The 23,736-nt window shown below is 42.8% G+C and overlaps 1 protein-coding gene across 2 annotated transcripts in view; it reads left to right on the top strand.

Moving 5' to 3' along the window:
* PDE8B (phosphodiesterase 8B) overlaps positions 1-23,499 on the top strand; it is a 231,776-nt gene extending 208,277 nt beyond the window's left edge. For both annotated transcript variants that reach the window (XM_082264145.1, XM_082264144.1), the window contains exons 15-22: positions 535-580; positions 3,992-4,127; positions 5,752-5,950; positions 11,688-11,905; positions 14,177-14,312; positions 15,995-16,162; positions 22,086-22,215; positions 22,667-23,499. In XM_082264145.1, the coding sequence (XP_082120271.1) occupies positions 535-580; positions 3,992-4,127; positions 5,752-5,950; positions 11,688-11,905; positions 14,177-14,312; positions 15,995-16,162; positions 22,086-22,215; positions 22,667-22,782 (1,149 nt within the window). In that variant the 3' untranslated portion in view covers positions 22,783-23,499. The remainder of the gene's footprint in view (positions 1-534; positions 581-3,991; positions 4,128-5,751; positions 5,951-11,687; positions 11,906-14,176; positions 14,313-15,994; positions 16,163-22,085; positions 22,216-22,666) is intronic.
* Positions 23,500-23,736: the final 237 nt, after the last annotated feature.

The following is a 23,736-nucleotide window of genomic DNA, read 5'->3' as shown; positions in this document are numbered from 1 at the left end:
GTTAGTGTGTTCTTGGACTTCCGAGACCAGGAGATTGTATGTTACCGAAATAAGATGGCGTTGTGGAGTGGTGCTTGTACAAAGCTTCTCGAATGGGGTGAGGTCTCTGGAAAGGGCCCCATTATGATTCAAGGATTTGAGAAAATGTCTAATTTGAAAGTAGGTCCAATTGGGTATGGGGGAAGGCGTGGTGGGTGATTTGATCTGGAGGCGTTCTAAGAGGGATCCTTTGTCGAAAAAGCGGAAAGCTTCAATGGAGTCGTTATTCCAATAATCCCGTAGGAATGAGGAGGACATACCCGGAGGAAAGTCTGGGTTGTGTTTGATTGGGGTCAGGGGGCCTGGGGTTGAGGAAATAGATGCTAGCTTGCAGGTTTCTCTAAAGGAGGATAGGGTGGTATTCAAGAGGGGATGTTTCTTTACGGATATAGGTGTGTGTTCAGAATTGAGCCAGATAGTCACTTTATTAGTTCCATTATATAACCATGCAGATCCTTTCTGAGCTAATATATATATATTTTTTTTTCGTTGCAGGATGGTTTGAGAAGACTTTCAGGAAATGAATATGTTTTCTCAAAAAGTAAGTTTTGTACAACATTTTGACTTTTGCAATGACTGTGGTTGCCTTAGGAAAATCTTAGCTGTGTCCTGAACTTAAGCTGGTCCTGAAAATATCAAAAATGACCAAAATTCAATCAGTGTGTGGCCATCGTTACTTGACAAAAGTCAATAGTTTGATCAAATTCTGTTGAAGGAACATGTTGAAAAATTGTCCCCAATCAGTAACTGCAGCCAATCACCTGCAGCCCCTGATCAGTGGAATCAGACAGTCAGTTGAAACTTTTTAGCAGCTGAGAATATGTTTTATTAACAAAAAAAAAAAAAAAATACATGTATCCTGTACATTCTACTGTGCATTTTTATTTTGTTAAGAGCACTGGGTATCATAATACATTGCTTTTTATTAAAAAAAAAAACTTGTTTCTGCAATTGTTTCCTTTGCTGAATCTCATTGCTGCTTAATACCTTCATCCTGGCTATAGTTGCTTCTGGTCTATATGGACTACAGCATTGGGCGCATTGCACAACAGTAAACTCTGCCTGGGTAATGTGTGTTGAAATGGCAACTTGTAGTCTCTATCAGATGCCTGTATGAAGGGGGGACAACACAGGGGCAAATTTGGGAGACAGGGACAAAGCATTGTCACACTTTAATGGGAAGTGCCTGAACAAGGACCTTGGGCACAAGACTAAATACCCTTAGATCGGCGTTTAGCTTTCCTGCAAAAATACAGGTTAGGGAGGGTTAGTGATCAGCACTTCTGTAGTGGTCTTAAACCCAAAAGCAAGCATTTATTATATTACAGCTTACCAATTTTTAGGCCTCAAGCACACTGGGCATCACAAATGCCACTTTTAAGGGTGTCTAACTTTTTTATTCTGCCCCTTAATTTTGTATATGTTAGGCTATGTGCCATGCAGGCATTTAGAGGCAGAAGTGTTTAGAGGCAGGAAACAAAAACACCATTTGCATGTTCAGGATAGGAGCATTTTGGCAAACAAGATGCCTAATGCACCTAAAGGTGCTTAAATGCAAGGCGAGTTTAGCACTTGGGCGTTCATTGACTCATTTCAATGGCAACATAGCCAAGTTAACATAGAAAAGAACCATACATAAGGGGCTTTCCCACTGCATGGAACTGAACGGTTCGGCTCGCTTTTGTGCTCTTCCACTGCTGGTACCGCATGGTATGGTGTAGGAACAGTTGGGTACGGTACGGTACGGCGGCGCTTTTCCACTGCATGGAACTGAACGGTACGGCTCTCAAAAACAGTACCACCTCGATTGTGGTTCCAAGAGGTACCATACCCGGTACCATATCCCACAATCCTTTGCATGCAGTCACTACTAGCCAATGATTGGTCAGAGAATCCCACCCACCCCGTTGTTATCCCACCCACTTAACTTTAGTACTACTTTAGTGGAAAAGCAAACCATACCATACCGTACCGAACCTTTCCAACACCGTACCATGCGGTACCAGCAGTGGAAAAGCAAGCAGGGCCGAGTAGAGCCAAACCAGTACTTGCAGTGGAAAAGTGCCAATAGTGCTTTATTCTTAAAAATAACCAGTCTTTTATTTGAATAAAAAAAATTGTCAAAACACTAACATTTCCATGGTGCTAACAGTGCACCAATCTATAACAGCACCGTAATCATGCAGCATGATAATACAATGCTCCCGAGTAGTGTAATTACCGCAGCTCCTCCTCTCTCCAACACGCCGTGAGGTTTTGACAATAGTTTTATTCAATTAAGGACCAGTTGAGTTTAAGGATGAAACAATATGTATGGTTCTTTTCTATATTACCTTGGCTGAGTGGAGGAGAGACCAAGGAAGGGAATAATAAAACCTGTGTTATCCATATATCTGGAACACCATTAAAGATCCCCTGTGGTGGGAAAAAGCACATATAGACCATAGCTGTGGTCATTTATCCCAGGTGAGGGCACATCTGGTGAAGGGATATTCACAATTGCATGAATAAAGTTGTTGCACAGCATGGTGGATAATAATAATAAGTTTGTTTCATGACCACATATTATTGGGGACTTTATAGCACACAATTTATATTTTATTATGTTCATGCATATTCATTTTTGATTAATTTGGTTTCTGAGGGACACGTATAAACTTTTTTTTAAAATTTTGTAATTCTTTACAAATTTGTTATTGGTATAAAGGTATTATATATTTTTTTAAATGATAGTACTGTTGATTTTTATTAGTGATGTAGAAAAGCACATGTTGGTTTACAGGATGCACTATATATACAAAATATGATTTTTTAGGAGCACGGCACAATTTGATTTAATGGTGGGGCTGCTCCATAGTAGTCTGTCTCCATTAGAGATGTAACATATATAGACATTTTGAAGCCATGAGGGAAAAAAAAAAAAATTTCCCCTGGTTTTTTTCAGAAACAAAAAGCTGTTTGCACTTTTATTATGGTCACTCCTCATCATTACATTGATAGAGTATTTTTTTAATGTCTTTAGGGCACCTCTGGCATCTTTTGTCATTCTTTTTGGAAAAGAATATTTCTTCTCACAATATTTGCAAATTTCAGCTTTGCAATTTACTGAGCAGACTACATGGAAACATTATTCTGTGATGGTGGAGAACAGGAATCATTTAAAGATTATAAAGATAAACTAATTTGTCAGACAAATGTACCCTCTTATCTGTCAACTAGGGCCTGAGAGGACAGAAACTATTATCTACTGTATCCCACCAATCACACAACTGTAGGAGGTACAATTTTCCCAACTGTAGGCAGACTTAACTAGTGCCTTTTCCCATGCAGTGCCCCCTAGTGGAAGAAAAGTCTCAGAAATCTTTCATTAGGGTCTTCATGTTATATTGTTTTAATGCCATGTCATAGATATAATATTTATAACTGTAAAAGAACATATTCCACACTTCTTTTTTTAATTTCTGGGAAAAAATAAAGAATGACAGGAAAAAAAATGGAAAAAAAAACATATTTTCTCCAAATTTATACATTTCTTTTTTGCAGGCCTTTTTATATCCATTCTCTAGCCTTCCTTCAAAGCAATAGTAAATCCATCGTTTTCACTTTACTTCATTCCAATCTACGCTGGAGTTTTAGATGTTTTCAGCTCCCCTTGGGTTGTCCACACTCCTGTTGCATTCTTGGTGGCATGAGATTAATTGCAATTAAACCAGATAGACGAAGATCCTCAAAATGGCTTTGCCAGGTGTGGAAACTCAAATTGAGAGATCTTCTCACTCGAGTTTGCAAATGTTGTAGGAAAAAAGAAGGTCTTTTAACTCTCCAGCATATACAAAAAACTGAAATAATCCATTATGGGTGGATAGACCCTTATTATATTGATAGAGTAAACTGCTTCCATGGTTTATCAATGAGCGACTAAGAACTAACAATGAATTACTAATTATTACAGATATGCAGCACAGCCATAGTCACCTATCAGTGCCAGTTACAATCAATGATGTTCCACCTCGTATAGCGCAATTACTCGACAATGAGGATTCCTGGGACTTTAACATATTTGACCTAGAATCTGTTACATCTAAAAGGTAAGTGCAGGGGTCAGTATAGCAAAGTGAAAAGTGAAGAGAGGGTGTGTTGGGGAGCAGAGAATGACTGTCATTTAAAGCTGAACTTCAGGAAAACAACTAAATACACAGATGAAATTCATATCTGGAGCTTTTTTTTATATGCCAAAGGATTTTTATCTCTGTCCATACAGTCCTGAGATTTACATGGCTCTGCCACACAGCACAGTCCTGTCTGGTGGGGCAGGAGACCTGTTTTTTTTTGTTTTTTTTGCTGCAGTTAGGTATCACTTACAGGTCCCTTCCCCAGCCAGTGACTGGACAGTCAAAGTGGAAGCAGCAGACTTATCTCTTTGTCAGTCTGCTCTCTCCTCCTCCTATCAGCAAGATGCTTGTTCACACATGATCACTGCATCATAACTGATTAGCTCGTTATGCAGCTTCTCCCTTTTACACTGGGGTCCCGGGTCTGTGTAGTCTTTCCTTTAATGAGATACATAAGCCACTTCAGTGTGAGCAGTAAAAGCAAGGTGCAGTAACTCCTTGCCAAACAGATAATTTACTATTAATGACATAGGAGCTTTCAATACAAATTATTGGTGTTTCTTCCAAGTTACTGTACCTTGTTCAGCACACCCTTTCTAACCTGCGGGACACTTCACCCCCCCCCCCCCCATTTGGCATCTGTGTGTAGTTAACCTAAAGCAGCTGTGATATCAGAACCTTTGCAAAGGCTTTTTTTGTTCAGTGCTTTAAAAAGTACGTTTGTGTGGTCATATTATAAAGTTGTTCAAACACAAGTTTTAATATGAGCCTGTACACCTAATTCCACAAAGCAGCAACAAATACAAGTCTAAATCAAGACCAACATTTTATAGTTATATATTGTTACATAATTGGTATGGCTGAAAAAAGACACCCATCCATCAAGTTTAAACTTTGTGGGTGGGTTTACAATTATAGGTTTACCATTTCCCATATCTCTGTATGTTGTGTTTGCTAAGATGCCCATCTAGTACTTATATCACGCTGTTAAGCTACGGTTTTGCTGCAGTGCGGGTGTACCCATGTTTTTTGTGTAGGTAACCCGCAGTTTCCCATAGACTTTTTTATTAGGTTGCACGTTTTTGGCACGGTTTATGAAGGACCACAAAAGATGCAGCATGCTGGACTTTTGGTGTGCTTTCAGAAAAATGCACCATAAATGCACAATCTTATAGAAAGTCTATGGGAAACCATGGGTTATCTGCATGAAAACCGTGGGTACACTGCACTGCTAAACTATAGCAAAGTAGTGTGAAACCGCTCCAAAAGGTTTTTGAAATTATCGACGCTCCAGACTGACACCACCCAGTGTGGAAAGGAGTGTCACATACTTACTGCTCTAACAGTAAGGAACCCTTTACACAGTTAATGGTTTAAAGGTTAAGGTTATAAGCTTTAACATTCTCTCAATAAAATATAAAGAGTCTAATATTTGTTTTTAGTGCTTACGTACTGTATATCAAACCCTCATTGTAAAACAAAATACTTCTTATAAATTAGATGGCTTTGGAAAGATTGGAATCGTTAAATTGTATTCAGGTTTGAAAAATTGTAATACATGGCCTTTATAGTTAATCATATTTGTATTTGTCTTTTGTAGGCCATTAGTTTACCTTGGACTTAAAGTATTTACCTGCTTTGGAGTATGTGAATTTCTCAATTGTTCGGAAACTACTCTCCGTTCCTGGCTGCAAGTGATTGAAGCCAACTACCATGCGTCTAATGCTTACCACAACTCCACGCATGCTGCGGATGTCCTGCACGCCACAGCCTTCTTCTTGCAAAAGGAGAGTGTAAAGGTACGTCCATTTTCAGCTTCAGATGCAGGTATATGAAAAGTGTGTAAATTGACTATAAATTGACTGTGCTATTTAAGTACCTGTAAATACCGAATAAGTAAAATATTAAAGAGAAACTGAACTCTGGAAGCTGCACCCAAAAAAGACAGGCAGAGGGCAAAGGACTAATCACCAGTGCTGTCCCTGTAGCTGATCTTTATCTCAATGTCAATTGATTCTGCCTTGCCTCTGTGGAGGAAACCATCTTGGTAGAGGTAGGGATTTGTTTCCTCATATCAGAGCCTCCAGCAAGGAAAAAGATGAGTGACATCACCAAATTTTAGGCCCCTTTCACACTTGTGTGACTTGTCCTGTGATTTGGGGCTGCAAAGTCGCATGACAAGTCGTTCTCCATGATTTCCAATGAGTACCGTTCATATCTGTACGACTTCAAGTCGCAACGACTTCAAAGTAGTCCCTGCACAACGTTTGGCCAATTTTAATGTGTTTTGAGGTCCAAAGACATAGGCATTGCTTCAAGTCGCGTCAAAATTGCGGTGAAATCGTGCAACTTTTAAGTCGCACAAGTGTGAAAGGGGCCTTACCCAAATCTCCTGAGACCAGCAATCAGAGGCAACAGTGTCTTAGATCTCACTGCAGGTATACATGCTATGAGCACAGTCACATTCCTGAAAGAGAACTGCTATTTTTCAGGAGAATTTGTAGACAAAAGGTAATTTTTTCAGGGTACTGCTAAGGTATAATTAACATTTCTAAATGTTTCCTATAACCATAGGTGTGTGCAACCTAATGCATTAGGGTGTGCACACCAAAGCTCAAACACACACTACCAATCACTCACGATGTTCATTCAGAAAGGGAGAATTATATATTTACTGGCCCCTTTCCAGGGCAGTAGGGGGAATCTGTGCTGCACAGGGTGATTAGGGTTTGCCTGGGCAAACCTGGCACACCCTGTGTGCACACCTATGCCTATAACATAACAAAAGGCTATATACTGTATAAGCTTATACTTATCTTCATTATCACATTGAAGGGGGTTTTAAAATATATTATCTTCACTAGATCTATGTACTACAGGTGCATCTCATAAAATTATAATATCATCAAAAAGTTAATTTATTTCAGTAATTAAATTCATAAGGTGAAACTCCTATATTTTATATAGATGCGTTACACACAGAGTGATCTATTTCAAGCATTTCTTTATTTTAATTTTGATGATTATGGCTTACAGCTAGTGAAAACCCAAAATTCAGTATCTTAGAAAATTAGAATATTACATAAGACCAATAAAAAAAGGATTTTTAATGCAGAAATGTTGGCTTACTAAAAAATATGTCCATGTACATTATAGTGTGCACTAAAGCAATACTTGGTTGGGCTCCTTTTGCATGAATTACTTCATCAATGCGGCGTGGCATAGAGGCGATCAGCCTGTGGCACTGCTGAGGTGGTATGGAAACCCAGGTTGCTTTGATAGAGGCCTTCAGCTCATCTGCATTGTTGGGTCTGATGTCTCTCATCTTTCTCTTGACAATACTCCACAGATTCTCTATTGGGTTTAGGTCAGGCAAGTTTGTTAGCCAATCAAACATAGTGATACTATGATCATTAAACCAGGTATTGGTACTTTTGGCAGTGTGGGCAGGTCCTGCTGGAAAATAAAATCAGCTTCTCCATAAAACTGATCAGCAGAAGGAAGCATGAAGTGCTGTAGAATTTCCTGGTAGAGGGCTGCGTTGACCTTGGAATAAAACACAGTGGACCAACACCAGCAGATGACATGGTTTCCCAAATCATCACGGACTGTGGAAAATTTTGCATTTCATTTGGAAATCAAGGTCCAAGAGTCTGGAGGAAGAGTGGAGAGGTTCCAAAACAGTGTAGCTCCTGGGCTCAAGTGGTATGCGAGAAGGTGTGTGGTCTTAATGGTCTTTGTGCATACCACCTAAGGTCTTGCTGCCCCTCAGGACCAAGGGTATCCAAATGCACTGAAAAACAACAAGAGAAGGGCGCACCAACTAAAAAAGTTTATTAAAATCCAAAAAGGTAGCATACAGTGTACTCACAAAAGTATGATAATTGCACGCATGTAAGAAAATTGGGACCAATTGCCTCCAGGACTAGCAGAATATTCCTACGGTGCTGGATGACGTGATGGCATCCGCATATGCCTGGCTGGCACGTTTCGAGGGAGGACCCTCTTCTTCAGAGCCAAAAATACTACTGTAGTGTAGTATTTTTGGCTCTGAAGAAGAGGGTTCTCCCTCGAAAAGCGTCAGCCACGCATATGCGGGCACCATAACATCACCCAACACCATAGGAGTATTCTGGTAGTCCTGGAGGCAATTGGTCCCAATTTTATTACATGCGTGCAATTATCATGCGTTTGCAAGTGATGACCAGCTTTATTGAGATGCTGATTTCATTTTCCGGCAGGACTTGGCACTTGCTCACACTGCCAAAAGTACCAATACCTGGTTTAATGATCATGGTATCACTGTGCTTGATTGTCCAGCAAACTCGCCTGACCTAAACCCCATAGAGAATCTGTGGGGTAATGCCAAGAAGATGATAGGAGACATCAGACCCAACAATGCAGACGAGCTGAAGGCCGCTATCAAAGCTTCCTGGGCTTCCATAACACCTCAGCAGGGCCACAGGCTGATCGCCTTAATGCCACGCCGCATTGATGCAGTAATTCATGCAAAAGGAGCCCCCGACCAAGTATTGAGTGCATACTATACTGTAGGTGGACATAGTTTCAGTAAGCCAACATTTCTGTATTAAAAATCCTTTTTTTTTTTTTTTTTATTTGGTCTTATGTAATATTCTAATTTTCTGAAATACTGAATTTTGAGTTTTCACTAGCCGTAAATTATAAATCATCAAAATTAAAAGAAAGAAATGCTTAAAATATATCACCCTGTGTGTAATGCATCTATATAAAATATATGAGTTTCACTTTTTAAATTGAATTAGTGAAATAAGTGAACTTTTTGATGATATTCTAATTTTATGAGAGGTACCTGTATTTATCACTTTGGGCATCTGAAAGAAGAGGTCATTCCTAAAAATGTATTCATGTTTAGCTATTCTCAATAAAAATTAGCGATAGACTGATTATCGGCAAGGCCGATATATCGGTGCCCGATAGGCACTTTCCCCGACATATCGGTATCGGCCCCGGAACTGGCCGATATTGCCCATATTTTTGTGACATCATTCTGCCTTCTTAGGCCGCCTCCCTCGCCTTGGACAGCCTCGTCTGGAGTTGAGACTAGTCTCGCAGGAGTGTATCACAGCCATACGCCCACCCACAGCAGCCCGGTGCCAGCCAGCCACCCACCTCCACAGGCCCTGTACCAGCCAGCCAGCCACAGGCACTGTACCAGTGAGCCAGCCAGCCACCCACATGCTCTGTGTGAGCCAGCCACCCGCAGGCTCTGTACCAGCCAGCCAGCCACCCACAGGCCCTGTACCAGCCAGCCACAGGCACTGTACCAGCCAGCCAGCCACCCACAGGTCCTGTACCAGCCAGCCACCCAAAGCCCCTGTGCCTCCCACCCACCACAGGGTGCCAGCCAGCCAGCCACCCACCACAGGGTGCCAGCCAGCCACCCACAGACAGGGTGCCAGCCAGCCAGCCACCAACAGACAGGGTGCCAGACAGCCAGCCGCCCACAGGCCCTGTACCAGCCAGCCACCCACACCCCCTGTGCCAGCCACCCATCTACCACAGGGTGCCAGCCAGCCTCCCACCACAGGGTGCCAGACAGCCAGCCACCCACCACAATGTGCCAGCCAGCCACCCACCACAGGGTACCAGCCAGGCATCCACCACAGGGTGCCAGGGAGCCAGCCAGCCACCCACCACAGGGTGCCAGCCAGCCACCCACCACAGGGTGCCAGCAAGCCAGCCATTAAGCATTCAACAAAAATTAACATGTTCAGTATCAGATTTGTGTCAAAAATTGTCTTTATTTTTCAAAACTTTAAATGTACAAAATATTGGCCCATATCGGCCGATACCGATACGTTGTGACCAAAATATCGGTATCGGCCCTGAAAAAAACATATTGGTCTATCCCTAATAAAAAAGTTTTTTTTTATGCTGCTTTTACTGTGGGCTGCATCTGGATGTTCAGTCTCAACACTTCACAAACAAGCACTTGGATATATGGATTCAGCGTGCCTAACCATGCATGCACAATCCTCTGTCTCTAGCTTCAGTGGCTGAACTCAGTGTCCTGCGAATGACAGAGAGTGGACTACACGTGTGGTTGGGCAAGCTACGTTCTTGTATCAGAGTGCTTCTCCATAAGGTGATGGGACCATAACTGTGGCATTTGACACACAGTTGACAGACCAATGATCACACAGCAAGGAAAGAAATTTATAATGAAATCTGTTTGTAAGCACTATAAACTTCTTATTACTAATTGGAAAATTTACTGTATATAAAGGAAAGTTAAAGTATAGGGTGAGGTTCCCTTCGCACATTTGTGGTGTGCTGCGGTTCATTATCATATACGTGTCAACATGTGCTAATGTACATTACATTAAGGCAGCCCATCCATTACCAGCTAATCACATTTCACAATAAAAAAACAGTCCTGACCCTTTCTTGGTAAAGCAGCATATTTTTTTAATGTGTTTTATGGTTCGATGAAGTGCAGGTCTATTGCCTCAGTGTATTGGGGTGCTGTCCAGAATGAATGTATTCGGGTCAACAGGCATTCTTGTCAAATGCTGCATTTTCTATTTGAATGCATGTAGCTGTGTTTGAATGGAAAATGCAGAAGTTGACAAGAAAATATAAGTTTGACATGCTTTCCCTTGCACCCTAGTAGGACATGCTGCTTTCTAAGAAAATAAAACACAGCCCCTGAACCCTCCTTTAGGGTCAACGGGATTTATCTGACCTGATTTGTCAAATGCAGGAAATTCGTCAATGGACATGAGCCCTTATGCATGCATGTTTCAGTAGTGAAGTATGTTCGTCAGGTAGTGAAGCTGGTCTGCACATCTACTTTAAAGCGGAGTTCCGGCCACAAAATCGACATCGATTTTGGGCCATCCGCTTGCTCGTGGTCACCAGAAAAACAAATGGATAGTTACGATTTTTTTTTGTTTACTTACCTTGTTATTGAAGAAAATTTACTCACCTTTCTTCCAATTCCTCCCTCTGCGCCGTCACTTCCTCTTTGCATTGATTCCTGGGAGCTGAACTCCATCGCCCCCAGAAATCAATGCACCCGCACCGGCCCCGCTCGTCACTTCCGGTGCAGACGCCTCATGTGACGAGGGGGGCCAGTGCAGGCGCATTCTGGGACACGGAAGAGGACGCAGAAGAGGACGTGCTGGCTTCAGCTGCCCACATCCGAGATGCTCGGAAGAAATTTTCAAGGTAAGTTTTTATTCTAAAAGGTAAGTGCGACACGGGACAGTACAGAGGCTATCCATTGTGGAATGTACTAGCCCTGACTGTCCCGGGGGTATTATTATCTAAATTCCACCCCCGTGGCCGGAACTCCGCTTTAACTAAACCCAGATGAGTTGCCTGTAGCTGTTGGTGAAAATTTAGATGTTATTAATCAGTTGTTAGTACTGTGTGAATGAACCTATGAACAGGGATTGGGTATTGGGGGGGGGGGGGTGTATGTTACAGCCGCAGCTGACTTATATCTGTTGTATATTGCTAAATTGATGACCACTACAGTTCTTTTTGTAGGCCAGCCTTGACCAGCTGGATAATGTAGCTGCTCTGATAGCTGCCACGGTACATGATATTGATCACCCTGGACGCACCAACTCTTTCCTCTGCAACGCAGGAAGTGAATTAGCCCTGCTTTACAATGACACGGCCGTCCTAGAAAGTCACCACTCTGCGCTGGCTTTTCAACTCACTGCAAAGGACAACAAATGCAATATTTTCAAAAACATGGACAGGTACATTGGGAACTTATGTTTGTTACTTTAATGCCTTACTTTATTTTAGATTTTCAATGACAATGCAGAATGAAGGTGAGAGCTAAAATGACATATTGGTTGACTCTACTTTGAGAGAGCAAATGGAGTTCCATCATCACAAAGTGATGTTCAAGCTTAACCCCCTTGTCTGTTAGAGGAAGACAGAGGGTGTGAAGAATCTTGTGCCAACAAGACCCATTGTCACTTATCATTATTAATATTAAACAGGAATTATAAAGTGGCAAAAGTTTAAAATATAAAGGAAGACTACAGTTACAATACAATTCAAGGGTAGGAGGGCCCTGCTCATGAGAGCTTACAATCTAAACAGGAGGAGTAATTTATTCAAAGGGTAATAACTATGGGGGATATGCTGATGGAGAAAGCAAAACAAAAATCAATTGTTAGGTAGAGGTGGGATAGGTTCATAAGGCCTCATGCACACTGCAGTTCAAAAAAGCTAATTTTACCAATGCCCATGCACACTATAGGCGTTTTCAGGAGTTTAGTGGCAGAAAAAAAAACATTATTTGTGTGTTCAGGAGAGGAACTTTTGAGCCTAAAAAACGCTCAAAAGCACCTTTAACACACCTTAACGCTAAGCGCCTTTCGCGTTCCCACATTAATGTATTCTAATGGGCAGAATTCTGGGCAATAGAATGTATTAACACCAGACGTGTGAACACGCATGCAAAATTCAGCTTTTTGATGTGTTTTTGCTGCCTCTAAACTCCTGCAGGCGAAAAAAGAGTCAAGAGCATACAGTGTGCATGAGGCCTAAGCATAAGCTTGCTGCGCCTATCTACAGTTTTTTTTCTTAAAGTGGTTCTAAAGCTTAAACATTTATTACCTTAATGCATTGTTTGCATTACGGTAAAAAATGTTTAGGCATCGATTTTGGCCCCTCACCCCCTTACTTACCTGAGCCCTTATTAGATCCAGCTCTGTGCATGTCTGCCGCTCTTCTCTCCCCTCACTTCCATGTCTCACTGGCTTTGCTGTGGCACCAAGAGCCATTGGTTCCCAGTGCTGTCAATCAAAGCCAGTGGCAAGGGAGCTGGGGATAAGGCCAAGTCCCGTTGTCTGTGTCAATGGATGCAGCAGTGGGGCTCATGAGAGAGCACCCATGAGTTCCTCAATCTGAAGTGGCTTTCCGTGGAAACACTGGACAGAGGAAAGGAAGCAGGAGGGCCAGCAGGGGACCCAAGAAGAGGAGGTTTGGGGTCATTATGTGCAGTTGTACAGAGCAGGTGAATACAGAGATGTTTGGGTTTTTTTTTTTTTTTAATTCCTTTACAATCATTTTAACATTGAGATTATGGGAAACACAAGCAGTGGGCTGGCAGTTTGGTGGCCTTATGCAAATATCAAAATGCCATGATGGGTGGATGTCAGTCTAGAAGAGCAGGCTGCATTTGAATGCAGACTGTCCTAGGTAACACAAATGCTCCTTTGCCTCCATGATTGTAAAAAAACAAAAAACAAAAACGTAAGCCTAATGAATGGATGGGACCAACCAGGAACATTAAGCTGTCTGGGGTGGAAGGAGCTATGAGTCAGGCTCTGTCTGATATGCTGTAACTTCTAATAGACGCTATGAAAAGTTCAGATGGTGCAGTGAAAGCAATTTCATAGTTACATAGTTAGGTTGAAAAAAGACATCCATCTAGTTCAACCAGTAAAAAGGGAAAACAAAAAAAAAATCATACAATCCCATATAGACAATCCGATACCCACAGTTGTTCCAGAGGAAGGCAAAAAATCTCAGCAAAGCATCATCAAATTTGCTCCAGCAGGGGTAAAAATTCCTTCCTGATCCCCCCTAGAGACAATCGGATATTCCTTGGATCAACTTTATCCAATAAATGTTGTATTTCGGTACAGGTGAGGAGCCTGTATAACTGTGCAAGACTGGAGGTTTTAACCGCACTATAGTTTGTATCAATGTCATTGTTAATTAAATGATATCCTAACCAGGTACCCAAGTAAACCATCCGGAGAATTTTCTAAAACTGGAGAGCGCAAAATCTGGTGCAGCTCTGCATAGAAATCAATCAGCTTCCAATTTGTATTGTCAAAGCTTAATTGAACCAGGTGATGTTAGAAGCTGATTGGCTACCATGCAGCTGCACCAGATTCTAAGTGCACTGGTTTTAGTAATTTTCCCCTGATGTGTCTTGATGCATGTTTAAATAGGACTTATAAACCCAATTTTGATTTTGAACTAATAACATGGCTTCTTCTGTTTAGGACCCAGTATCGAACACTTCGCCAAGCCATAATTGACATGGTATTAGCCACAGAGATGACCAGACATTTTGAACATGTGAACAAGTTTGTAAACAGCATCAACAAATCAACTGCAGCTGAGGAGACCAACTCAAATGTAAGAAATGGAGAGGAAATATTTTTCGGCTTCTGCTTATGTATGCAGCGCTACTTGTGTAAGAGCCGCTGGATTTACTTGTCCAGGTCTTCCAAACTTCGGCCCCGCAAATATGCACACAGCAGGCTCATTCACTATTTCTCCAAAAAACAGTCTAGGGAATGTTGTTTTTGTTGTTTTTATTTTTGGAGAAGGATGAGGGTAGTGGTGGCATACTCCAGGAATGAGAACTATGAACACTGAGAACGTAATCTTCCTTTCTGCTTTAAGTGGAAGTAGAACAAGTAGAGAAAAGTCCCTTCTCTTTAGTGGACAATATCTGGGCAGAGTTCTTCAGGACACCAGCCGGTGTTCTCTTTAACAGACTCACAGCTGACTATACTAGGTACCAGCGGGGTAGCTAGAGCACATGGTCCCCAAGATCTTGCCAGTGTCTGTACTCACAGAGCCCAAGAGAGATGGATGCCTCCTTCCAATCTTCCAAGCACCTGGCTTTAGACACCTAGTTGAAGTAACACTTATCACATATGAAAAGTAGCCAATGAAGTGTAAATATCAAATGTGATGTACATTTATTCATAAAAACAGGAACTTTTTCAGGCTATTTTCTGCTTGTAATGCTAACACCTGACTCACAAGGTTATTGCACTGGGTAAATATGAAGTGCTCCTAAGACATTATAATGTGTAAGGACACATGCACACTGGACATTTAGCCCCGGTGGCTGAGACTCCTGCGTTTAGGTGTGGGCAGGGGGTACAGGTGCATCGTCCAGCCCTGAATCTGGTCAAATGTCTGACAGGCGTAAAGCTGCACCGAGCAGTCCTCATGTTTGGGGCAGTATGAGCCCAGGGACAAATGCCTGGAACTCAAGTGGTCTGTGCATACGGTCCTAAACGTTAGTAACACCCAGTGCACCATACAGCCCTGCTAGTAACAACCAGGTGCAGCATCTTTCAGCCTGTCAGTTCCCGGTTGCGGGGGTGGATGGTACAACTGTGCCCTCTGCCTGCACCTAAATGCTGAGGTCTCATGTACCAGAGCTAAATGCTAACAATTAGGACAACCTCCTGTGCTTAAGTGTGATGCTCAGAAAACAGTTGATTCTCACTGTTTCACTTTAAATGCACAAAAGGCCACCATACTCTGCTGCCCTTTTTAGGACTGTGAAAGTCCCGATACACCGAAAGAACTAAAAGAGGGCACACCGGCCTAGCTCATTACCTCTATGTATCATTTATTGATGAATAAAAACAAATATTATACTCACAAACCAATGTGTTAACAAACTCATCAATTTAATCTAGAACCAGATCTGCTTTACAGACTCCTTATCATAGGAAGCAGCCACCCAGGTCTACAAAGGCTGACACATTTCAAGGGGAGAACTCTCTACTTCAGAGACAAAAAATTAGCTCCCCTAAAACGTTTCCTGGTTCTGGATTAAACTGATGAACTTGTTAACACATTGGGTTGTGAGCATAATATTTGTTTTAATTGAATCAATAAATGGTATAGAAAGGTAATGTGCTAGGCTGGTGCGCCATCTTTTTGCAGTTATCGGGGCTAAACACACAGTGTGCATGAGGCCTGAATGTACATAGGTTTATCAGTGTTTAGCAGTACAGTTTTGAAATTGTAGTTTTGTTGATACATGGTTCTTGTAACACTTGTGTTTGCAGAGCGAGGGCAGTGACTGTGAATGCTCTCCTAGCATCAGAAACTCTCCTGAGAATCGCGTACTCATCAAACGCATGATGATTAAATGTGCAGACGTAGCTAACCCCTGCCGACCTCTGGAATTATGTATAGAATGGGCCGGGAGAATCTCGGAGGAGTATTTTGCTCAGGTATGTATGACTGAAATTGTCATGAAATTATCATGCAAGAGAATCAATTTGTGTATTGTCAGTGTGTCTGAAAGAAGAGCACCTAGCAAAGCCAATGTAAAGCTGCCCATAGATAGAAATTCGGCCAGTTTAGCCAGGACCGGTCAAATTTCAATTTATCAATGGCTGTTCCCGTATCACAGAGGGATTTTTTTTTTTTTTAATTCAATTTGTAGAATAACACTGAAAAAAAAACTGTGGCAGACACAGTTAGCCCATGCAGGGTCATCTGCCATCAGGGGAGGACTGGGCCAGGGGGCAGGGGGGCAATTGCCCCCCCGGGCTGCTCTGATGCCCTGCAAAAAGGCTGCACCGCTTCTGCCATAGACATGCCTAAAGGGTTCCTGGTGAAGTATAAAGTCCCTACTGCTGACCTACTAAGTGCAGGATGAAGACAAGCACAGAGAGCAGGCCTCCCCACCAGCATAGATTGTGTAAACTGTGTCTGAGCAGAGGCCGGTTCCATGACCCACTGGAGACCGAGCTGTCCCAAACCCCCCCCCCCCCCACTACTCCCTGCTGGCCAGGTCAGGAACCTGGATACAGCCGGTGAGTAGAGAGCACCTGGATCGGAGATTGAGCATGGGATGGGGGTCAAGAGGAGGCAGAGAAGATGGAGAGTGGGAGGGGGCTGAGTTGCTGCACCATGCACCTCTGGTTTGTACTTGCCCCCTGGGCCGAAAGTTGCCAGTCAGCCCCTGTCTGCCATACATTCAAAATTGACACAAGGGCCAACAAAAAAAAAGATGGTACATAGAAACCATACAGAAACCATAGATGGTTGCAATTAACTGAACCAACTAAGAAAACATAAATAAATAAATAAAAGTGAATACAGATAAAATAAAATAATAGTGGTGTATGACTCAAGCACAGAGATCCGGATGATAGACAGGAGCACCCCGTATCACAGAAGTTTGTCTAACAATCGACTTATGTCACACGGGAATAATGGTGTTTTGGAAATATTATAGATGGGTAACTTATCCATCTATTGATAAGTGGTACCACATTTTATAATAACTACTGCAGTTCGGAACAGACAAAAAAGACTCGGCATCTTCTGAAGGTGTTCTGAAGGTACACTATATTAGCAAAACTATTGGGACGCCTGCCTTTATATGCACATGAACTTTTTTGGCATCCCAGTCTTAGTCTGTAGAGTTCAATATTGAGTTTGCCCACCCTTTGCAGCTATAACAGCTTCAACTCTTCTGCAAAGGCTGTCCACAAGGTTTAGTAGTCTTTGGGAATGTTTGACCATTCTCCCATAAGCGCATTTGTGAGGTCAGGCGCTAATGTTGGACAAGAAGGCCTGGCTCACAGTCTCCACTCTAATTTATCCCAAAGGTGTTCTATCTGGTTGAGGTCAGGACTGTGCAGGCAAGTCAAATTTCTCCACCCCCAAACTCTCTGATCCATGTATTTATGGTCCAAATCATTTGGTGGAGGGAGGATTATGGTGTGGGGTTGTTCAGGGGTTGGGCTTGGCCCCTTAGTTTAAGTAAAGAAAAATCTTAAGGCGTTAGCATACCAAGACATTTTGGACAATTTCAGACTCCCAACCTTGTGGGAACAGTTTGGGGATGGCCCCTTCCTCTTCCAACATGACTGCGCACCAGTGCACAAACAAGGTCCTTAAAGACATGGATGAGCGAGTTTGGGGTGGAGGAACTTGACTGTCCTGACCTCAACCCCCGATAAAATACCTTTGGGATTAATTAGAGCGGAGACTGCGAGTGAGGCCTTCTCATCCACATCAGTGCCTGACCTCACAAACAAAGAATGGTCAAACATTCCCATAGACACACTAATAAATCTTGCGTACAGCCTACGGACCAAGACTGGGATGCCATTAAAAGTTCATGTGTGTGCAAAGGCAGGCATCCCAATACTTTTGATAATAGTGTATTTTTTTTATACCCATGCTTATGTATGTATCTCATTAATATTACGATTGTACCTTTCTGCACTATTCATACCACAATGTTGATCTCACACATTGCTGATTCCTGTGGCAAAAAAATCTGCGCGTGATACCAGTGTTGTGGTGTCAACAGGGCACATAGAAAACCTTTATATTCGTTGTACCTTTGCAGAATGTGTGCAGAAAAACTCATGTATCTGCACATGGTGTGAATGAGGCCTTAAAGGATAAGCTAACCTTTTGAAACCTCTCCTCCCTTTCCCTTATGACAGCGAGCAGGCACCTTCTCCAGGCGCCCGATGTCACTGCTTGAAGATAACGTGGCCACACGGGGCTCTGTGAATGGGAAACTACAGGTACAGCCTTTGTGGCTGTTGGCTTGTAGTTTCATTGAAATACCATGGCGCCAGTGGTGGTATTCAAAAATTTTAGTAACCAGTTCTGACTTTCCCAGCAGAATGACCAGCGTGCCCCCTTTCAAACCACAGTGACCAGCGTGCCCCCTTTCAATGCACAGTGACCAGCGTGCCCCCTTTCAATGCACAGTGACCAGCGTGCCCCCTTTCAATGCACAGTGACCACAGCATTGCCCCCAATCATTGCAGAGTGCCACAGCATTGCCCCCAATCATTGCAGAGTGCCAGCCACAGCGTTGCCCCCAAACATTGCAGAGTGCCACAGCATTGCCCCCAATTATTGCAGAGTTCCACAGCATTGCCCCCAATGATTGCAGAGTGCCAGCCACAGCATTGCCCCCAATGATCGCAGAGTGCCAGCCACACATTGCCCCCAATGATCGCAGAGTGCCAGCCACACATTGCCCCCAATGATCGCAGAGTGCCAGCCACACATTGCCCCCAATGATTGCAGAGTGCCAGCCACACATTGCCCCCAATCATTGCAGAGTGCCAGCCACAGCATTGCCCCCAAACATTGCAGAGTGCCACAGCATTGCCCCCAATCATTGCAGAGTTCCACAGCATTGCCCCCAATGATTGCAGAGTGCCAGCCACACATTGCCCCCAATGATTGCAGAGTGCCAGCCACACATTGCCCCCAATGATTGCAGAGTGCCAGCCACACATTGCCCCCAATGATTGCGGAGTGCCAGCCACACATTGCCCCCAATGATTGCGGAGTGCCAGCCACACATTGCCCCCAATGATTGCAGAGTGCCAGCCACACATTGCCCCCAATGATTGCAGAGTGCCAGCCACACATTGACCCCAATGATTGCAGAGTGCCAGCGATCCCCCGCACTTACCTCACGCAGCTTCTCTTCAGTCCCTGGCTCCCCGCGTCTCCGAGTCTTCAGTCCTCCCGCGGCGCCTCCTCCTCGTCCAATGGCACGGTGTTTGCCTTTCGGCCAATCAGGAAGCGGGAGGACCCGCTCCCTGATTGGCCAGGAGGAGGATCCGTGTGACAATAGCGAATTCTCATTCGCTATCGTCACAGAATGGGTGGGTCGGGGCGCGCTGCTCCCTCCCTGGCCGCCACGTCTGTGGCTGCGCGGTCCGAGCACGGGACATTTAATTGTACTGCGCTCGGACGCGCAGAGCGATTCAGCCGGTTCTGCGAACTTGCAGAAAGTTAGTAACCGGTTCTATGGAACCGGTGCGAACCGGCTGAATCCCACCACTGCATGGCACTGTTGAGAGCTTTGGTAGTTTATTCTCTCTTCCTGTCAGTGTGTATCTGCCTGCCCGTAGCGAGGTATGAGCAGACAGCTTACTCAGACAAGTCTGTAGGAGTCTTGCATGGCAGATCACGGGTGCAAAGCTTTACAGGCTCCAAAAAAAAACAAAAAAACAAATCAATGCACAATTTTTTAACTGCAAAAAGATGTGCATTCATTATTTTTTAAAAAAAGTGAGCTTATCCTTTAAGGTGACATGGTATCAAACTCGAAAGAATGCAAATATGTAATTAAATATTTATTAGTGCCATGTGCACAATGAGTGCAGTGTGCAATGCATAGGCAAAGCATACAATGTGGAGTACAGTTTTATACAGAATTTAAAATTTCTATCACATTGGAAAATTTACCTTCAGTCAGCACTGCCACCAATTGGCTGTAGCGCTGATCAGTGTATTCTGACAGTGGAGGATTCTCTGCTGTCAAAATACAATTAGACAGCGGGAGGATTCCTCCATTCACATTACTTGTGTGGATGGGGGAATCTGTTCACTTTTTTCCATCAGCTCACTGGCTGGTCCATCTATGGCCAGCTTTACTTCTGGGCATCTTCCTAGCCCCGACAAATGACAGTTGGAGAATGCAAGTTTGAATCGTTTTCCAGATGTGGGTAAGGCCCCTTTTACACTAGCGGACCGTTCAGATCCACCTGTCAGTTTTTCAGGCGGATCTGAACAGATGCCCCATGCATCTCTATGGGGCATCGGATGTCAGCGGAGACATCTTTGCTGTATTTAAAACCTGACAAATCGAGCACCTTTGGAGTGCCTTTGCTGGTGTTTTCCAGAACCAGGTTCTGTGAATTTTTTGTTTTGTAACATAAGATACCGCTGTGATCTGTAAGGTATCATGGATATTTATTATCATTTACCAGAGCATTTTATATGTTTAGAAAAGGAGTGTTGAAAGAGAAGTTCAGGATTAAAAAAACAAAACAAAAATAAAACAGTTATACTCACCTAGGTGGATACAGGATCGATCTGATGCTGCATCTGTCCCCTGCTTGCTCTGCAGTGAAAACTGAGTGATCATACACAGCTGACTGTCTCTCCCCTCCGCTCTGAACAGAGAGCCGTGACTGTCAGTCACCGGCTCTCCGCTCTCTCCTCCAGTGCTCACTGGAGCACTGGGCTGAGGAGGGGGTGGGAGAGGCTGGCTCAGGTTCTCAGCAGATCACTGAGAAGCTGAGCCAGTTGCTGGTTTAGACCAAACTTACATGCATGTTTGAGATTTGCTTTACCTACCAAATGATTTGTATTTTTGTCCATCCAGTCTTGAGATTTATGCAGCTGTGTCCAGCAGGGTAAGGCTGCTGATCTTTCTTTGTTGGAGTTTCCCCACTTCCACCTTGTGACTGGATAGTGAAAGAAGAAGCAGCAGACTAATGAGCTGATTTCTCTGTCACTCTGCTCACTCCTCCTATTAGCATGCTCCTTGTACTCCAGAACACCTCATTGGCTTGTGTTCCCTCTCCTTCAATGAGCTCAGTTGTATAGAGTGTACAGTAAGTGGCTGATACCAAGTAAAATTGAAGTCACATCAACATGTGCTTGTTGTATCTTATTTGTGTCCAGTTTTAATGCATACGGAATGTAATGGGATGAAACACTTTGTTATACAAAGTATCAGGGGGGAGCAGGTTAGTCTAAAGTCACTACCTGGGAGCAGTAACTGAAACGTGTGTTTATGTTTATAAAAGAATTGGCCAGTACCATCACCAAACATTGGCCATATTATGTCAAGTGGAAAATACAGTAGGAAAATGTGGTTACTATAACACTAACACTTTGTGCACATTCCTAAAGCTCCTGCTTTAAATATAAAATTAAAAAAAAAAATTGCCCTGCAGTGTATCATGCTATATCCAGACTGTGGGCTCCAGCACTGGTCCTCTTCCAGGATGAATGATCCCCTGTGTTGGTCAGATCACTTTCTGTGAGCCCAGGGTGGTATGGATGTATACCCTTGGGGGTGCGTCATCAAGCCACTCAGGGCTCACAGAATGGCGCTGATGACATTACATGGTACCATTATCTGAAGCATTCAAGACCACCCACTCCAGGAGGAAGAAGAAGAACCGAAACATGGCATCATATACCCGGCCAGAACATTTCAGGATTTAAAGTATGTTTATTGTGATAAAGGTGGGGTGTAAGCCTTTAAATAAAAAAAACCTTTTTTTTGTATTATTTGTAATTGTGGCACTTTGGTCCTGCATATTAAAAGCCTTTTCAATGTGAAAATCACTTTTTTTTTTCCAGACCGATGAAGAAAAAAGACAAGGTTTGCCAGTGGTGATGCCAGTATTTGACCGGAACACATGTAGCATACCTAAATCCCAAATATCATTTATAGATTATTTTATCACAGATATGTTTGATGCGTGGGATGGTAAGACATCATTTTCTTTGAGTTGCCAAACGGAACAATTCTTTATTTAAATTGAACTGTGCTTCTTGTACTGTACATTATGGGGTTAATTTACTAAAGGTTTTATAGGCTGTTTACTCTGCAAGAGAATTTTCCCTTGGCTTAGTGAATGAGGTGAAACTGCTGACTTTCATTCTCCAATCATGTGCAAACTAAAATAATTAAAAAAAGAAAAAAGTGTTCCTTCCATGTTATTGGGTATTTTTTGCAAAGTGACTTTTCACCGCTTTCACTAAGCTAAAGGAAAAAAAAACCCTTACAAAGTGAATTGCCTATTTGTCTTTAGTAAATTTACTCTTATGTCACTGCAATGATTCATTGCCACAAACACTATGGATGGATGTCCAGTGTGTTAACGGGTGACACTGATTCCTGAAAGTTTTACTAATCTCAATGTCTTCTTCATTTTCAGCTTTTGCACATCTGCCAAACCTCATACAACACTTAACTGAGAACTACAAGTATTGGAAGTCATTAGATGAGTTAAAGTGTAAAAGTCTCAGGTACCCATCTGACTGCAACAAATAAAGGAAGCTCTGTAGCCTCTTGACCTATCTGCACTGTGAACCATTTCCTTGTGGAGTGTTACAGAATAAGGGAAAACTGTATTCCGAACTCTGGATGGAACAATTGTACAGTGAAGACTTGTTCTAAGCCACCTGTTGATGCCCACATGAAGGCTCGAACTTTAACTCAAAGGGAATAATCTACTGGTGGATGCTCTTATTTCTAAGTTTTTACAGCATTTTACACTGGCTACTGATATCCACAAGCAGAAATCTAAAGACAATTTTGCAGTTTTAGTATTAGTTGGGACGGTAGAACTCTATCACCTTTTTTGTTTTTGTTAAGCTTGACTTATCACAGTACTTTCGTTTTGGCAAGACTCCTACTTTACGTCATTTCCTCTTAAATTGTTAATGCCAGCTACTGTGCACACTTTTTGGTACATATATCTATATATGGTACGTTTTGTGGAGAAAGAAAGATTGAATAGGGTAGCCTTTCTAATTTCTACTGATCTGTTTTATGCATACAGGGCTACAATTATGGGTATAAAACCAGTGACTCAGGAAGATAGGTGTTATTTGCAATAGCATGGCGCGTTTCTTTTTCCTGTTCCAACTTCATCCTTGGGTTTTTATCCATGCAGCCTCAAAACGTTGTTTAGGAGGTGCTACTGAAGCAACCAGTCATGAAATATTGAATCTAGCACCCTCTTTAAAAATTGGTATGAGATAGGTAGACCATACACTGCTCAAAAAAATTAAAGGAACACTTTTTAATCAGAGGTACAGCATCAAGTCAATTAAACTCCTGGGATCTGGTCAGTTAAGTAGCATAGAGGGTTGTTAATCAGTTTCAGCTGCTTTGGTGGTAATGAAGTTAACAGGTGCACTAGATGGGCAACAATGAGTCAACCTCCAAAACAGGAATGGTTTTGCAGATGGAGGCCACTGACATTTTTTTTTCCCTACTCAT

This window comes from Pelophylax lessonae (assembly GCF_965119305.1).
Source record: "Pelophylax lessonae genome assembly, chromosome: 1".
In the NCBI taxonomy this organism is placed as follows: Eukaryota; Metazoa; Chordata; class Amphibia; order Anura; family Ranidae; genus Pelophylax; species Pelophylax lessonae.
Note: the sequence above shows the minus strand (reverse complement) of the source record. Positions and strands in the feature narration are given on the sequence as shown.